At 40.1% G+C, this 16,594-nt stretch overlaps 1 protein-coding gene across 1 annotated transcript in view; it reads left to right on the top strand.

The window, feature by feature from the left end:
- The window catches only part of MYO10 (myosin X), a 168,751-nt gene that overhangs the window by 94,266 nt on the left and 57,891 nt on the right, over nt 1-16,594 (top strand). Inside the window, exons 5-18 of the mRNA XM_075744836.1 lie at nt 4,305-4,439; nt 5,388-5,512; nt 6,426-6,439; nt 6,563-6,647; nt 7,299-7,402; nt 9,581-9,710; nt 10,632-10,750; nt 11,479-11,625; nt 11,816-11,916; nt 12,148-12,214; nt 13,581-13,673; nt 14,429-14,497; nt 14,683-14,765; nt 16,243-16,351. Coding sequence (XP_075600951.1) covers nt 4,305-4,439; nt 5,388-5,512; nt 6,426-6,439; nt 6,563-6,647; nt 7,299-7,402; nt 9,581-9,710; nt 10,632-10,750; nt 11,479-11,625; nt 11,816-11,916; nt 12,148-12,214; nt 13,581-13,673; nt 14,429-14,497; nt 14,683-14,765; nt 16,243-16,351 — 1,381 coding nt within the window. The remainder of the gene's footprint in view (nt 1-4,304; nt 4,440-5,387; nt 5,513-6,425; nt 6,440-6,562; nt 6,648-7,298; nt 7,403-9,580; nt 9,711-10,631; nt 10,751-11,478; nt 11,626-11,815; nt 11,917-12,147; nt 12,215-13,580; nt 13,674-14,428; nt 14,498-14,682; nt 14,766-16,242; nt 16,352-16,594) is intronic.

Here is a 16,594-nt window from a genome sequence, read left to right as displayed (position 1 = left end):
TCCTACCTTCTGGATCTAAAAACTCAGCAGCGGGCTGCAGGAGCCCCATGAGGTGAGGTGGGGAACTCCTTATGATCCTCCGGGCTTGAAGTGCCCTCTGCTGGCATCCGGAATTAGCTCAGCTTTGGTTTGGAGCTGCTTGCCTAAGGCATTGATGGGGTTCAAAACCCCATGGAAAAGCTTCTGCTGGTTTGAAATGCTTGGGATATTTGCCTGGGTGAGATAAGATGAGAGGGTTAAGGCAAGAACCTGAATTAAAAACTGTCATCAGTGGTGACTTAAAATGCAATATAAATGTGAGACCATTTTTGCAGTATAACCACCCAGACCAGAGGTGAAAAGGAAGGAAATACAGAAGAGATGATACTAAATGGAGTAATCTGAAGATTCTTATTTATCCGTTTGTGTTACACAGGCTTATTTTAATTCATGATAATGCTGCATAAAAATTACTTAGCAGCCTAAAATGTCAACAGAATGGCACATCGAAGAAGCTGTGCACAACCTGTGCATTAGAATATTTACACAGTTGTGAAATAGTATTTTTGCTCTCTCAGGCTAAAAATTGTTTTTCTGGCTATTGAACTAGAGTTTTCATGTAGATAAAAACATCCACATCAATGAATGCTCAGTTTCATTTTGATCTGAACCTTACTGCAGAGTCCGGTTTAATTTAAAACAGATGAGGGGCGGGGTGGGGTGGGGGAAGCCTACCAAGTTAAATTTGATGCTGCAACAGACATGTTAAAAAAAAAAATAAAATGAACATAATTTGATTTTTCATCTGGCTGCCTTGGCAGGAGTATGAAGGGAGTCCGTCTCACTCAAGGAATAGCCAAACAGCTTGTCCTGATGTAGGGAAGGGACTGAGTTCCCCCACGATGAGCTGGTGTTCACAAGTTTGGGACCAAGTTCAAATCTCCAACCCTTTATTGTAAGGATAGGAAAATATCTTTAGGGATTTTTCTTTTGTTGTTCCTGCTCTGTTTAAGGTAGTCTGAGGTCTGTGATAGGAAGATGTTCTTCTGAGACCAACACACCAAAATTCACATGTGTGTTCGTTGAACTGTATTTGCTGAAGGGACCTATTTTGACTGTCTTTGGGGTTTTAAAGCCAGCAGACAGAACTGAGAAGTGCTTTAGAGTAGTGTTGATACTGCCTCACTCATGGTACGTCCTTCAGAATGAGGAGTCTTCTCTGTGACCCCTTTTTCCACTGCAGCAGTCTGGAGCCCAGGCTGCCGTGCCCTCAGTGAGATGCCCTGTGTAGAGCAAGTCATGGAGAAAGTCTAAAGATCTCCTAAGTGGGGGCCTTGGGGGTTGCTGTCACACTTAATATATTCACAATACTGAATGTAGTGATGTGGAATGAGCTGGGCACTTAAACTCATGGGGTGGAAAGGTTGCTGGAAAGGTTGGCTGTGCACTAGAAAATTCACCCTTTTACTGACCTTGGCAACTTCTTGTAGGCGTAGGCTTCCTAAGGAGTCTGAAAGATTGATCCCACTTAACCTACCATTAGTGTATGTACTGTAAGGTTGAATAAATAGCTTTAAAGTTTAGCATGCTTGTTCTTGATTTTAATCTCATTAATACTAACTGTATTTTATATAGCATTTTGTAAAGGAAAAATACAGAGCCAACTTGATGCACATAAAGTTATGGGTCCTCCTAAGCTGACCAACACCAGGCAGAGGTGAGATCTTACTGTCATGGCAGAGGACTCCACTTGATGCTCAGTAGTAATTGTAAAACTGAATAGAATAGAGCAGTTACTAGTAAATGAATAGAGAACATTAGGTAAATCCATCCTTTGCTCCTATCCCGAGTATTTTGCACAAGCCTTTTTCTCCCTTGCTCGATATTCAGGGGGACTTTGTGGAACTGTAGGTGGGTCAGAGGAGAACAAAAAGGAGCGATCAAAAGTATAGCGTGGCTCCATGTGTGGGAGTGGCTAATGGAGACAGGTAGCTCAAACTGGGGGGGCTATGCATGAAGTCATGCACAGCAGAGAGAAGGAAGCGCAGGGACGAGTTGTTGGTTTCTCCTTCCAATATGACAATTAGGGAGCATCAAATGAAGCTAATAGATGGCAGATCCAAAACAACAAGAAATGTTCATATGCTTTTTAAGGGAGTATGGCTAGAAACTCATGGAGGATAAATCCATTGAGGGTTACAAGACACTGAGAAACCAGGTTTAGATCAGGAACCTTCGGAACAGCGAGTAACTGGAAACTGGAAGAGCACAGGAGGGAAGTATCGCAGGTCTTCCCTGGCCATCTCCAGTTGGCGACTGTCAGAGATAGGACACTGGGCAGGTGGATCTTTAAGCCTGACCCGGTTCTGAGCCTCTCCTGTTCTAAGAAAAAGTCAAGAGCATATGATTGTGCATAATACCAACTGTACCAGAGATAGGCACATAGGAAATATTTTTCTGTCAGCTTTGAATATGTCACTTGAAGAATTGTTCTCTATTACGGTGGGGTAACTTTCAGCTTCTGTAGAACTACAGATGCTGCAGAGGGTGGGGGCAGAGGAAGGGTGGTGTCAGTGAAAGAGCCAGTGTCCTCCCTGGCACCCAGATCCCTGCTGTTGAGCTATACACTGCTCAGAGGGTGAGAATTTAGGCAGGAAGAGGTATGTACAAGGATAATGCAAACTTTCGTGAAGCTCTTTCAAAACTAGTAGTAGAAATGTTTTGTACAAGGAGCGAGTATTAAATACAGGGAATATTAAATATTTGCTTTGTCTGCAAAGGAGCATGAGTGAGTGAGGGCCTGCAAAGAGAAGGGGAATAAATACCAAAAAGGCCAGATGTCAAAGGTAAAACTAAATTAAAAATACTACAGAATTTGGTATGGTGTAAGTGTGATGGATGAATCATACTTGCTGGAACATATCAGCAGGTACCATATCTTGTATTAAGTTTTATGAAACATTTTAAAGACTGATTCTTCCTGGGAAACACTTAAATCTCAGGTACAAAACTCTGTATCTCATTATGTTTTCTGAATGCCTCTTCCCTGATTATTTTTGTAATTGTTGGCATTCATTTGCAGGAAAATGCCATGCTGCTTTCATGGGCTGTACCTTTCTTCTTTGCTTTTTACTAGAAAGCGTAATTATACTTTGTCATAACCTAAAATCACCAAGGTCACCAGTCAGCAATGGCACATCAAAAGACTGTCAAATAAACTAAGCTTGCTCCATGTGCCCAGTTGTGCTCCATCAAAGTCAATGACAAAACTCCTGCTTGCTACAATGAAAAGGGTAGGATAAGACAAAAATGTACTTCCTTTCATTGGGAGTAAACTGGGATTAGACACATCTTAATTAGGAATTAGGAAAACTAGGAATTAGGCTGCAGCTTAGGATATAATGTCATAACTTCAGATGAAAAGTAAGCAGACTAGACAAACTTTAAGCATAGGTTACGTTTCTTAATGGCTCATGTTGTGTTTTTAATTATAAGGCTACATAATTGAAGGGAAATGATATTGGGGAAATGAGCCAAATTTATACCTTCCCTTTTTGGAGTGTTGATTTTGAAGAGAAATTTAGTATATTGCCTTCAATTTGTATCAGCAGGATTGCTTAACAGTTTGTCTTTAAAATGTCAATTTAGCATTATCAAATAGCTTTGTTCTGCTGTGGGTGAAGATGAGAGGTTTTACATCTCTGGTGATGAGAGAAGAAAATTGTATATTTTTAACTCATGTGAATCTGGTTTATTTGGATGGGCATATAAAAAGTTTGTTTAAAGAATATGTAGCTCACTAAGAATATCAGTATTAAATTAATACTAGTAGCCTTTATGTGTTATAATATGCATTGATGTCTCTTATCTCCTCCTCCTCCTCACAGCAAGGCTCCCTCCTTAGCTAGATTGCTCTATCATAATCCCAAATTTTCCCAGCTTAATTCATATTCTGGACTTTCTCCCCGACCACTGCCATGTCTTTGTTCTAACTTTGTTTTTCCATGTTGGTGAGAATTATTGGATAGTTTTTTGTTTTCAGAGAGCTCTATGTTGCCTCATGGGTGTTGTGTACATCCTTACGCAATCAATGCCTTGAAATGCTGTCTGAACAGTGGTATGAAGTCTAAGGTAGCTTGCATTTTGTGTTGAATGTCATATTCAGCAAGCTTAAAGTGGTATTCTGCTGCCATTTGCATATCATTTCTAATCACCCAAGTCTTCCTGACCTCCAGGAATTTAGAGTTTGGAGGGCTGGCCAGACAGAGGGCTTTTTGCCTGGCAGCTGGAACTGTGCAAACACTCTCCTCCTCTTCTTCTTTCAGTGGTGAAAGTGGTGCTGGTAAGACAGAAAGCACAAAGCTGATTCTCAAGTTCTTGTCTGCAATGAGCCAACATTCGCTGGAGCTGTCCTGCAGAGAGAAGACGTCCTGTGTGGAACAAGCTATTCTTGAGAGCAGGTACTAGATCTTTCAATACACAAGTTTTTTCCAGAAGACATAAGCCTTGTCTTTGAAATAAAAGCTTGCAATGTAATGAAAGATTTGAGGGTGTTTACTCAACAATAAAATTAATATTGGAAAGGGGGAAATTTTCTACTAAACAAAATTACCTGGCTGCTCCAGAGAGCTGTGAGCACGGAGTTTTGAAATGGAAGATGCTTTAGTGGTGGCTTTCATTTTGTGTGGGGCTGAATTCAGATAATCAGAGTGAGGGAAATGGGTGATGGGAGGGAGAAACCATTGGTTTGGTTTGTGTAGCCTGAGGATAAGGTAGAACAAGATACAGCACGGTGAGGATAAAGTGTACAAGTGGTAGAAGCATGCTGAGGAAAGGGAGGGTAAGGAGAACTGATAAGACAGATGAGTAAATGCATCAGATAAATTGCACACACTCTATGCAAGCAAAAAAAAATAATCAGTGTTCAGATGAAATAACACATGGCTCAACTATTTAAAAACAAAGATAATTTGAGATGCTATTACTTTTGTTTATCATGCTTCATCTTTGATTTACTTGCTGTATTTGGTGTAATTATTTTTTTTTTAATTGCCTTGGGACAAGAACTATTTTTTTCCTACATCTGTATAGCAATTTGCATGTGCTGAGATTTCGTATTTCTGTAATTTGAGTACTGCAATGAGAATTGCGTGCATCTTTTGAGCAGATTAAGCTGCAGAATAATTTCGTATGATTAATCTTCCTGTTGCTTGAATACTTGCATCTTTTGGTAGAAAATTGAGATGCCTGTTGTTAATAAATTGAGGCTAATGCTGAGGACGTAGGCTGTGGCTGAGGAGAGTGTCAGAAGCAGCCTTTCAGAGCGCTATTGCTTTCACCAGTCCCATGTGAAACCATTGGCATGCTGTTCACACCTTAACACTTGTCATTATTCTGTATTTTCACAGCCCAATTATGGAAGCTTTTGGCAATGCGAAGACTGTTTACAACAACAACTCAAGTCGCTTTGGGAAGTTTATTCAGCTGAACATCTGTCAGAAAGGAAACATTCGGGGAGGAAGAATTATAGATTGTATCCTCGTTTGGTGATTTTACCCCTTTTTGCAGGCAGCCCCCATGTACTTCCTTTGTGGAGGGCTGAGGGAGAAGTGGCTCACCCTTTTCTGTCCTTTCACCCCATCCTGAAACATACACGGTTAAATTGAGCTGATGTAGGTGGGAAAGGGAAGCAGTAACACCAAATTCTCTACATGTGTTTATGCACGTGCACGCATGCATTTGTAGCGAGGTGGGGTTTAGATACTCGCGGGAGGACCAGGATTTTGTATTGCTACTGCTAGCATGGCTCAGGTGCCTGTTCCTACATAGTGAGCTAAAACAGCCTGAGTGCTTGGGTTCTGAGTTCTTTAGTTGTCAGCTATTTCCCTCATTTATTATATCTGAAAATAAGCTGCTTACTTTTTTGGAAAAGTACTTGAAAGAGCAGAGCTGCTGAATTTCTGCAGTGTGAGCCTGGGTGGGTCAAATCCTTGGATTTGTCCTGCATTTGGCAAAATCGGACTATGGGCCAGCTCCACCAGAGCACCAGCGGTGTGGGTATGAGGAATATACTGAGGGGATCCTCCCTAGTGTTTTGAATATAAGCTGCTTTTGCAGCAGGACAATTTTCATCCTTAAAGCTGTTTCCAAGCTTTAGGGAAAAGAAAAAGTAAAGGATAGCAGATGTCGTTTAAAATCCAGAACATGACAGTTCCAGTTTTGATGGGATGGAGGAGAAGGTGTGGGAACACATTGGTATTAGAACTGCTGCAATATTATCATTGTTGCTACTTTATTCATCTTGTTATGGCAGTAGGCATGTCATAAGAAAAGACCATGATGCTCCTCCTGTTGTCTCAAATGAAAGAAGAAAGATTATAAATAGCTTGTGTATTAATTGCTTTTTACTTTATTCCTTGACTGAAGTTTTTTCTTCCTGGCTATAGATTTATTGGAAAAAGTAAGTTGATGTTTGCTTTTGGTCAGTTAATTTTGTTTGATTTAATATTTTCTTTGAAATTTTGGATAAAAAATTCTCTGTAAAAAGGATTGCTTAAATGGAAACTATGTTTTACTTTGACAGAATCGTGTAGTAAGACAAAACCCCGGGGAAAGAAATTATCATATATTCTATGCTCTGCTGGCGGGGATAGAAGAGAGAGAGAAAGGTGAGTGGCAAAGTAGCGTCTTTCTGCTAGCAGTCAGCCGTGGTGACAGCAGTGGAGAATTTAACTGCAGGAACCCGCTAACCCAAGCAGAGAAATAGGTTATTTATTCAGCCGGGATTCAGTGAGTGTGAATTTGAGCTCAACTTGATGAAACAACCTGCTTAGTTGAGGAATGTCACCAAGCTGCCAGTAATTTTTCTCCGAGCTTCTGCTGTGTCCCTGGGAAAATTACTTGGGGAGAAATATGCCTCATTCAGTTCAAGGTGAATGTTTTTGCTGGTACTAAATAACTCCACAGCAACAAAGAGAAATAATTCTGGTTCCTCTAATCCTCTCTTATAAAGAATAAATCCACTGAACAAAAGAAATCACATTTGTATATGTGCAAAATTGCCTAAAGCTGTCTAGGCATCTCCCTTTGGGCCTGCTGTCTTTGCATGCTAAAAAGTAGAGTTAACTCCATTGTGCAGCTAAATAAAGCAAAAACCAGCAAACTAAAACCCCATATCTGATTTTAATATAAAACTTTGTTTTGTGCATCATCATAATTTCTGAGCAAATGAATTGTGAACTATTTAACTGTGATATAGTAATTTGTGGAGTATTTTTCGTTTGGGATTTTTTTTTACTTGTCTTTTCTCTCTTCATTAGATGCCTTTTACTTATCTGTACCGGAGAACTACCACTACCTGAATCAGTCTGGATGTATAGCGGATAAGACAATCAGCGACAAAGATTCGTTCAAGGAAGTCATTGTGAGTTGTTTCCCCAGTTCTTTATGCTTTAAAAATGCTGGAGGTTCGGGCGCCTGGTACCAGTTGTCAGAGCAGGGGACAAAGCCTTCTTGTGCTTACCTGCACTTGCAGCTCTCTCGTTGAGGCACTAGTCTTACAGTGACTTACGTTTGCTCGTAACACTTCACTGTCATTTTGAGCTTGTCTTTACCTTCCCTCCAATATTTGATTTTTACTCTTACCATTTCAAAGTGTGCTGTTATTTAGTGAACTGATTACATTTTGGAATGAAAAGAATATCAGCTGGGAAGACAGTAAGGCATTTACATTCCTTTGCCCTTCCCTGCATTGTTCTATATTACAGCTATGTCTGCTTCCACTGTTTTTCCATCCTAAGGCTTTGCCCAGATCACGAGGCATCTACTGGGTCAAGTCCACAGTGCAGCCCATGGGTTGCAAGAGTTTATCAAACTCTTTAAGTTGCAGCTGGAAAATCCAGTTGTATGGAATAATTTACACAATAGAGTTCAAGAAAATGTAAACACAGATTAAAAACCCGGTCCTGATGGAGTCTTCCTCTGAATGGCTTTATGTCTTACAGCCACACCAATTAGGTACAGCCATTAGTCTGTACTATTAGGATAATTGTTAATTGCTTACTATATCACTGAGGTGATATGTGTTAGATTTTGAAAATCAGACAAAATATTTAGGTTTATGCCCTTCATCAAACTATTTTTGCTTAACGATGTTAATCTCTTTGCCAAAGCGACAAATTAATGTGTAGTGGGTGCAGCAGTTATTTTAGTGTAGAAAACCCCTCATCTAGTATGGCGGAAGGAGGCGTTGGAAAAGTTGGTAACTTACCTATATTATAGTCACATGCTTAAGTTGATTAGCATGACGTTTAATTTGTGCTAATCATCTCAGGGTAGGCAGAGCATGAAATCAGCTGGGCAGGTGATGCTTGCGTGTGCTGCCCGCAGTTCGGGCAGGCTTGGAGCAGGGGCTGGGGCTGCTGGGCTGCATTCCCAGAGCAGGAGGCAGGCAGAAACCCCGCAGTTCGCCCTCGCCTGTCTTTTCCTATTATAGTCATCTCCTTTGCCTATTCTTATTGCAGTTTAAGTCCAGAAATGTTACTTAAGTGAAACTTTTTTGTAGGAGACAGGGAGGAACTGCATGGTGAGCGTGGAGATGAACTCCTAGTGCTGCCGCCTTTCTTAGAGCTCTGTTGTGAAAGGTCTTCTATACAAAATAAACCTTCAGCCACTATCTCTCCTCTGCTTTTAATTGTGGAACGAGTATGAGACTTTTCCATTTGTAGTTGATTATTTATGACAGACAAAATGTGTCATGTGTCATCTGTCAGACACCTGCAGTGACCATAACACGATGAGTCTAACTGTAAGGCTATAAAACTGTGCTCTGGTCTCGAACAGGCTCATAGTAGACCCAAATTTGGGAAATTCTGGTAATTTCAAGAGGCATACAGTTACTTATATGTTCTATGTCAGAGAAAAGTGTGTGTTCCTCCTTGTTTTAACATTTCTTTAGACAGAGATTTGCTGTTCTCTTCATTTACGTAGCTGAGCCTTGATCATTGCTATATTGGTTATAAATTCAGCACATCTTATATAGATCTCTTTTTCTTGCTCAGTTTTGCTGTAAGATGTCAGACTGCACTGGTAAGATGTGTGTTTATGCTTTGTGGCTTGCCCAGAATACGCTGCAGAAGGCCTCCTCTGAATTCTCCGTGGCTGAGACAACAAATGAGCAAATCTTCCATGTAGCTGTGTTTCCTCTCCCATGCCTTCTTACCTACAAGGCTAATTGGCGAAATTTGATAAAAACACAGAGCAGGTTATCAGTTACTAATGCAAATTAGTGAAATTGCATCTGATGCACAACCCAGTAGGGCATTCCAATATTTATACCATTTTAATGAAGAATTTGAAAGCAAATTACAGCATCCTTACAGCTTCAGAAGGAGATTTCTTAAAACCAGTGATACTTACGTGTTCCAAGATGTCCCCGTCATCTCTTTACGATGTATTTGATTTGGGATGAAACCAAAGGAATTAACTCCTGCCAGCCCTGACTTGCTTTTCTAAGACCTGACAATACAGTTGGCGGGTTTGTCCCTGTCTCCATTTTTGAGTCAGTGTGCATGTTATTGAAGAAGCTCACGTGTCATTCCAGACTGCAATGGAAGTGATGCAGTTCAGCAAAGAGGAAGTGCGAGAAGTTTTGAGGCTGTTGGCTGGCATTTTGCATCTCGGAAATGTTGAGTTCATCACTGCTGGTGGGGCACAGGTGTCCTTTAAAACAGGTGAGAAGGCTGTGCATCCAAATGTAAATGTTTCCTGAGGTTGTAAATATTCGTTGCTAGCATATCTGACCATCGCAAGAACAACCAGTGAAAGGGTCTTGCTGCTTTTTAGCATCTGTAAATGTTGTTTAAAATGTTATTTTTAGGATTTTTTTGACAGATAAGGCAAATTAGTCTGCTGCTGGATGCTAGGTCTTAATTAGGGAAGACCTTGGGCACATTTATTCCATTAACATTAGTGAAATTCCATTTTAATCTAATTCCTTCTTGGAAATGTTCTCAAGTTGATAAAGCATAAGTACTCAAGTACATTCCTGAACTGGGATCTCCACTGAAGCTATCTTTTATTAGAGCTTTCAATACTTCAGTTCCAAGTCTGAAAGTATGTGCTGGTGTATCTAAAGATTGGGCTGGCAAGCATTTTAAATGTTTGTTCAACTATGGCAATAAACAGTAACATTATGTACTGCTTTATATCCCACATTATAGCAAAATTTCAAATTTAAGTATGCATGTAATAAGAAAAATTCAGTGGTTTTCTTTATCCTTGTCATCATGCGTGAAGCTGAAACGCATTCCTGTGGACAAAGAGTGAATTACTGTTTGCATCTGGAAAAATACGTTAGTGTAAGCAGTAGATTGAATCCTTGAAATGTAACATTAAGAGGAAAATAAATATTTGTGACTTACTTGTGGTGAATTTCTACTGCTAAATTCCTTCAGTTGTGCATATTTATGATACTGTGCCTTTTCATGAGCAGCAAAAACATATCCTAGAGTTTCTACTTGTGTTTTTATCTCTAACCCCCATCATTTTAGAAGCATCTTAAATGGTGGTGGTAGTAATAATACTACAACAAATTAGTTTCAGACCCTTATACGTTTAAGGGCATATTTGTATTTGTCTCTTTCTTTTGCCAGCTCTGGGTAGATCTGCTGAACTACTGGGGTTGGACTCCACGCAGCTAACTGAAGCATTGACACAGAGGTCAATGATACTCAGGGGAGAAGAAATCCTAACACCTCTTAGTATACAACAGGTAAAGGCATCTCAGTTTTGACATGGTTTTAGGGTCTGTAAAATATATGGCTCAGTCTTCCAAGTCCATGGAAATCAGTGGTCACTCAGGAACAGAAGCTTAGCTCATGCATCAGAGTTGCTATGAAAAATGCTGCATAGTTTTTTTTGGGGGGGGGGAAAAATTTAGAAATCTCTACAGATCCCATCCTATCCTTCTGGCCAGGGCTTATAGCTTGGTTCTTGTGATTCTTATTAAGCCTTAATGCTTATCATTTTTTTCAAATTCTAATCACGTATGCTGATATTTTTCATTATGGGCATTTGTGGGTAACCGATTTGAAAACTTTCAGCAGAAATAATTTTACTACTTACAAGAAAGGGATTAGAAATAGGTATACATAATGTTATGCTTACCTCTAGAAAGGGGTAAACGAAAGTGTTATTTCCTACCCTTCTCTTTTCTTCCTCCCCACCTTAAGTTTGTAATTTCTTAGTTTTTGAATGCTTTAGCCTTGAAATGTAACTTTAAAGCCCCACAGGTGTACAGGTGTTATAACTTACACTGTTAAAGCTTAAATCGTGACGCTCTGTAACTGCTAATACAATTGCTGTCAAGGTACGTAGGAATACAAACCTGCTTGCATTATACGTTGCTTTATGCTGTGGAAAGGACTCTGACCAGCAAAGTCTGGTAAGTTCTCAGTTACAGGGGTGATTGATGCGTTGTGTATTCATTCTTTAATGCAGGCAATAGACAGCAGAGATTCTATGGCTATGGCACTTTATTCTCAGTGTTTTGCTTGGGTCATTAAGAAAATCAACAGCAGAATCAGGAGCAAGGAAGACTTCAAGTCCATTGGAATTTTGGACATATTTGGATTTGAAAACTTTGAGGTAGGTTTCAAAAGTTTGTTTAAATGAATCGTCAATTCATAAATCGAGATTTATGCTTCATTGTTCTACATACCTTTGTCATCTTCACTGGAACTTGATGATTAAACATGTTATGACTTAAAGCAGTTCCTTGTTTGCGAAGTAAAATACTTGGAGTGTGTGCATTTTTGAAAAATTCTTGTCTCTTTAGGTAAACCGTTTTGAGCAGTTCAATATTAACTATGCAAATGAAAAGCTTCAGGAATATTTCAACAAGCACATCTTTTCCTTGGAGCAACTGGAATACAGCAGGTAAGAGATACAGATGAAATTTGAAAGAATTTTGAGAATATCAGTACACACTTGATATCTGGGTTCCCAGCTACCTTAGTTTCCTTTGAAAGTCTCTGGAGCTGTGTGTTTTTTAAAAACAAGCTGATTTTGCTGTAATTTGCAAGATAATTGCATCAGTTCCTCCTATTTCTACATTTAAAATAATTTCATCACAGTTGTCAATAAAAAGGCCTTCCTTATTTTCATTAGGGAAGGACTGATTTGGGAAGATATTGACTGGACAGATAATGGCGAGTGCTTAGATCTCATTGAAAAGGTAATAAAGAATTTGATACCGGTACCTATTTCTGGTTTTTGTTCTGAGCTAATATGTCTTTAAACACTTGCCAACACAAAGAACAAATGAAGAGAATGGTGGATCTTCCATGTTTAAATAGTGAACTTTTAATCAGGTCATTTTCATGCATGGATATATTATAGATTAAATTGTAAGCTCAATATATGTATCTTTCCTTGTAGTAACTTTTAACAGTGTATGATTATATACAAAAGCAGTATTTGTAGATGATTAAAAAGAATAGAAAGAGGGAGCAGACAGAATCGTGCTCTGTAATGGCTTTTCCTGGGTTGTGGGTAATCTTCATTTGTTGCCTGCCAATTTTGGCTTTGTCCATAACTTTGTGTTCTGATTTGTACTAAAGGAACATGTAAAAAGAGCATGAAGTTTCTGCAGAGTTATTGGTAGGAACATTAGCGATGAGGGGCAGATGAGGTCTGAGTTCACTGCTTAGAAATCCTAACTCCAGATGGATGACAAAGCCAAAGTTATATGCCATTTCATCCACGTTCCCTTCTGCCAGCAGTACAAGCAGGCTGTGTGAGTTTATCCCCGTAGCGGGGTGTGGGGCTGCGGTGAGAAACCGATGTCAGCGGGCAGGGGATCCAGCTGCCATGACGTGGCCACAGTCAGGACGGTGTGGTTTGCCAGGAGCTGCGCTGGGCCGATGGGAAGTGGCTTATTAAAATGTGCACCTGCAGAACTGTGTTTTTTCTGAGAGGCTGGATCAACCTGAAGCTTGCTGGACACATCAATTAACTGCAGGGTAGCCTGCTTTGTTTACCACCTCTTCTAGTATGAGAAGTAGGGAACATCAAAGGAAATTACACAGAGGCATATGCAAAGCAAAGGGAGGTTGTGTTTCACGCAGCGTGTAGTTAAACTGTGTGTCTTTTGCTCTGCCCCTGGGCACTGTGGGTGCTAAAATTTTGCATTGGTTCAATAGCTAAGTAGATAATTTTATGGAAGAAAAAAAATTTAAAGCCTGTTTATACAAACTCCTCAGGTTTAAGGGATTCCTGATCATTGGAGATCTTGAAGGCTGGGGATGTATTCTGGGGCAATGTCATTGTATGCACCTAAAAACTGCCTGCATCAGGAGAACTGTTGCTTCTTCCAGTAGCTTCTTTTTCTTTATTTTGCCCATGTATGCTGCATGTTTCAAAAGGAGTCTTGCCAGAAAAATAGGATTGCAGTCCTCTATGAGAGTGAGCTTTTAGTCACGTATGGTGGTTTTGCACCTCTCTGCACACAACAACTTCAAGGACTTTGTGATTTTTCCAAACTGGGGACAATGCATCCATCTGTGCAATAATTCATCTTCTGCCTCTTCTTGCTGTTCTAGAAACTGGGGCTGCTGGCACTCATCAATGAAGAGAGCCATTTTCCTCAAGCTACTGACTCCACCTTGCTGGAGAAGTTGAATACTCAACATGCTGTATGTGATGTTTTGTTCATATTTTCTGTACAAATTATGGAGGATCTCTTTGGTTTTGTAGAAATTAATGATTCAAATATATGGGTGCATGGTTGTAGAGGCTGTTTTGGACATGATCCTACTTCCGTGGCAATCTGTATCATTTGCTGTCAAGACTGAGTCAGTTACCTGGAAGAACATAACCTTGTTACCGTCCATTTAAACGTTTCCGTATTGGTGAATTAGCCAAATCCTGCTGTTAGTTAGAGTTCTGATTCAGACAACCTGCAGCAACTCAGATTACTTAGATCTTCAATTTCCCTTGATTTAATGAAGTATTCACCTTGATGTCATTTACCAAAACATTGCTGTTTCCTCTGTCCAGATCTTTATTTGCAATCCTAGAATTATTTTCAAGAATTTCTGGGATACAAGTGTATCCACCAGTCTTCATAACTGCCAGTTTAAGGCAGAGCCTTCTTTTTCAAAGTGCCTTTAATAGGTGGTTCTGCCAGATGGGTTCAGGTTTAGTATAATGCCTTTTTAGATACTATAAATCTGTTATTACTGCATTTGAAGCAGCCCAGACTAACAAATCCTATTATCATTATAAGTTGGTTGTTTGCTTTTGGAGCACTAATCTTCCAGAGAGTTCACTGGAAGACAATGGTTTATTTAGGTCTGGGTTCAGAGGATAATGTGACCCTTTGTATCATTCCACTCCCTGACGCCCCCCTCCCCCAAATATTTTTCTCTTTTCTTTCTCCTCCAATTAGAACAATCCTTTTTATGTAAAACCAAGAGTTGCCGTTCACAACTTTGGAGTGAAGCACTATGCTGGAGAGGTAATTTTCTTTTCTTTATTTGCTGAAATTATTCCAAACAGAGCTTTAATTAGCTTAATTTTACCCTGAGGCTGCTCAAAATTAACTAAAGCACTCTGTTCCCTCAGTGCTTTTTACAGTACCGCTCTTGTGAGAGGTGCCTGACTACTTGGCTTGTTGTTTGAATCAGCTCTGTTTCCTGCTAGGTCCAGTATGATGTCAGGGGGATCTTGGAGAAGAACAGAGATACTTTCAGAGACGATCTCCTGAACTTGTTACGTGAAAGCAGGTACGTTTCCGTGATTTTTGTTTAGGACATAATGTTAAGGGGTGTTGTACGACATAATTCTGCCAGGATTTATCACCTAATTCTGCCAGGGTTTGCATATGTTTGATGTTGCGTACCATCAGACCTTGACAGAGTTGGAATGAGCCTACAAGAAATACCAGAGGTGTCTGTAAGCAGATCTGACTGTAACCGGTTCTCACAAAGTCAGATTTTCCTACATTGATTGTACAGTACCTCGTCCATTTTCAGTCCGGGTGGTTGCTAGAGAGCTCACTTGCTACTCAGTGAGTAAGGATGCTGAAAGCTGGTTGTGGTTTTTAACTGTTTCAGGGTGCCTCTTAGGCAGCGTGCATGCGTGGTTTTTTGCTTCACACACAGCCCGATTTGCTTGTATTTCTGACGTTCCCTAATTTGGTTGAAAGCTTAGTGTCAGGGACCTACCACAGTGCAAACTGCCCTGTAGTAATTGCTTCAAAGGGAAAATTTCTATAAAGATTTATGTTACTGGAAGTCTGAGCTTGGATGTCTTTGGTAGCTGTGTGCCTCCTGTCATTCTGCTCTGTAAGGTCTCAGGATGCTTACACTGCTTACACTGTGAGCTGGAGCTGGTACCACGTCCCTTTTTGTAGGTGCATGGTTGAGACTCCGGGACAGAGTCACAGAGGGGTGACAGAAGAGGAGGGAGCTGAGCCCGGGTGGTGCTGTCTCAGCTGCTGCCCTCACCCATCCCATCCAGTTATCCTGGCTTGCTGTGCGACTTGCTTGTTTGTAAATCCCTTAAGCTCTTCTGTGCAGGGGAAACTGTTAATAAGCATTTCCCTCTCTATGTTTTTTGTTCTGGTTTCATGACGTATCTGACATAACATCTGTCAATCGACGTATGTAGGTAAAAGTAATAAATGAGTTAAAGCTGCTGGGCCTGGTTTTGCTCTTGCACCAACATCTGTCTGGAGCTCAAGTTAAAATGTCTGTGTTCCTGTAGAAGTGGTAAAATGAATATACCTGACTGATAGGGTAGAAAATGGCATAGACAGCTGGTATGTGAAAGTGAGGCTCATGTGGGTGGTTTATTTTGTGTTGTGGCCCCAAACAAGCTAGAAGTTCTGTTTTGTAGTCTTTGTACAGTTCCCATTACAGTCAGCTGGAGTTTTGGTTGAGTGAGTGGAGTAAAATGCAGTAAGGACTCTAGGACTTCACACTTCATTTCCTTAATGATGTGTTAGGAGTGGAGAAGAACGAACCTCCTTGTTTTGTTTTGCTCTGCTCTCTTTTGGTTTGCCTTTTTTATTTTCCCCTGCATAATTTCTGTAAAGGCAAAATCTATTGCTTATTAAAGATTATGGGGAAAATCAATAAGCATTTTTTGGATGGAGGAGCTGCTTTCTAAGAGACAGTGCTTTCTTTGCATTCTGTAGTGGTAAACCTCATAGTCTGTTAAGATATACTTTAGAAATATTCTTTTTCTTTCCTATTTCAGTCTTGATTTCATCTATGATCTATTTGAACATGTTTCAAGTCGCAACAATCAAGACACTCTTAAATGTGGAAGCAAGCACCGAAAACCCACTGTCAGTCTCCAGTTCAAGGTTAGTTAATGTGTCATCTCTGCTCTGTAGCTAATCGGTGATAGATAAGCCCTGTCCAATAAAGAACATTCGCAGATTAAAACAGGAAGAACTTCAGCGTCAAAACATTGCTCTCTCCCCTATGAAACTGCACTTATTAATCAACTGAGTGGCCATACTAGCTGGCTTCAAGCAGACACTAACCTTCACATCACACCATCTGCACAAAATTCCTGTTGCTTTCCACTTTGTTTTAAAGCTCAT

The sequence above is a fragment of the Balearica regulorum genome, chromosome 2 (genome assembly GCF_011004875.1).
Source record: "Balearica regulorum gibbericeps isolate bBalReg1 chromosome 2, bBalReg1.pri, whole genome shotgun sequence".
NCBI lineage: Eukaryota > Metazoa > Chordata > Aves > Gruiformes > Gruidae > Balearica > Balearica regulorum.
The sequence above is the reverse complement of the archived record's forward strand: the minus strand, read 5'-3'. Positions and strand labels throughout refer to the sequence as shown.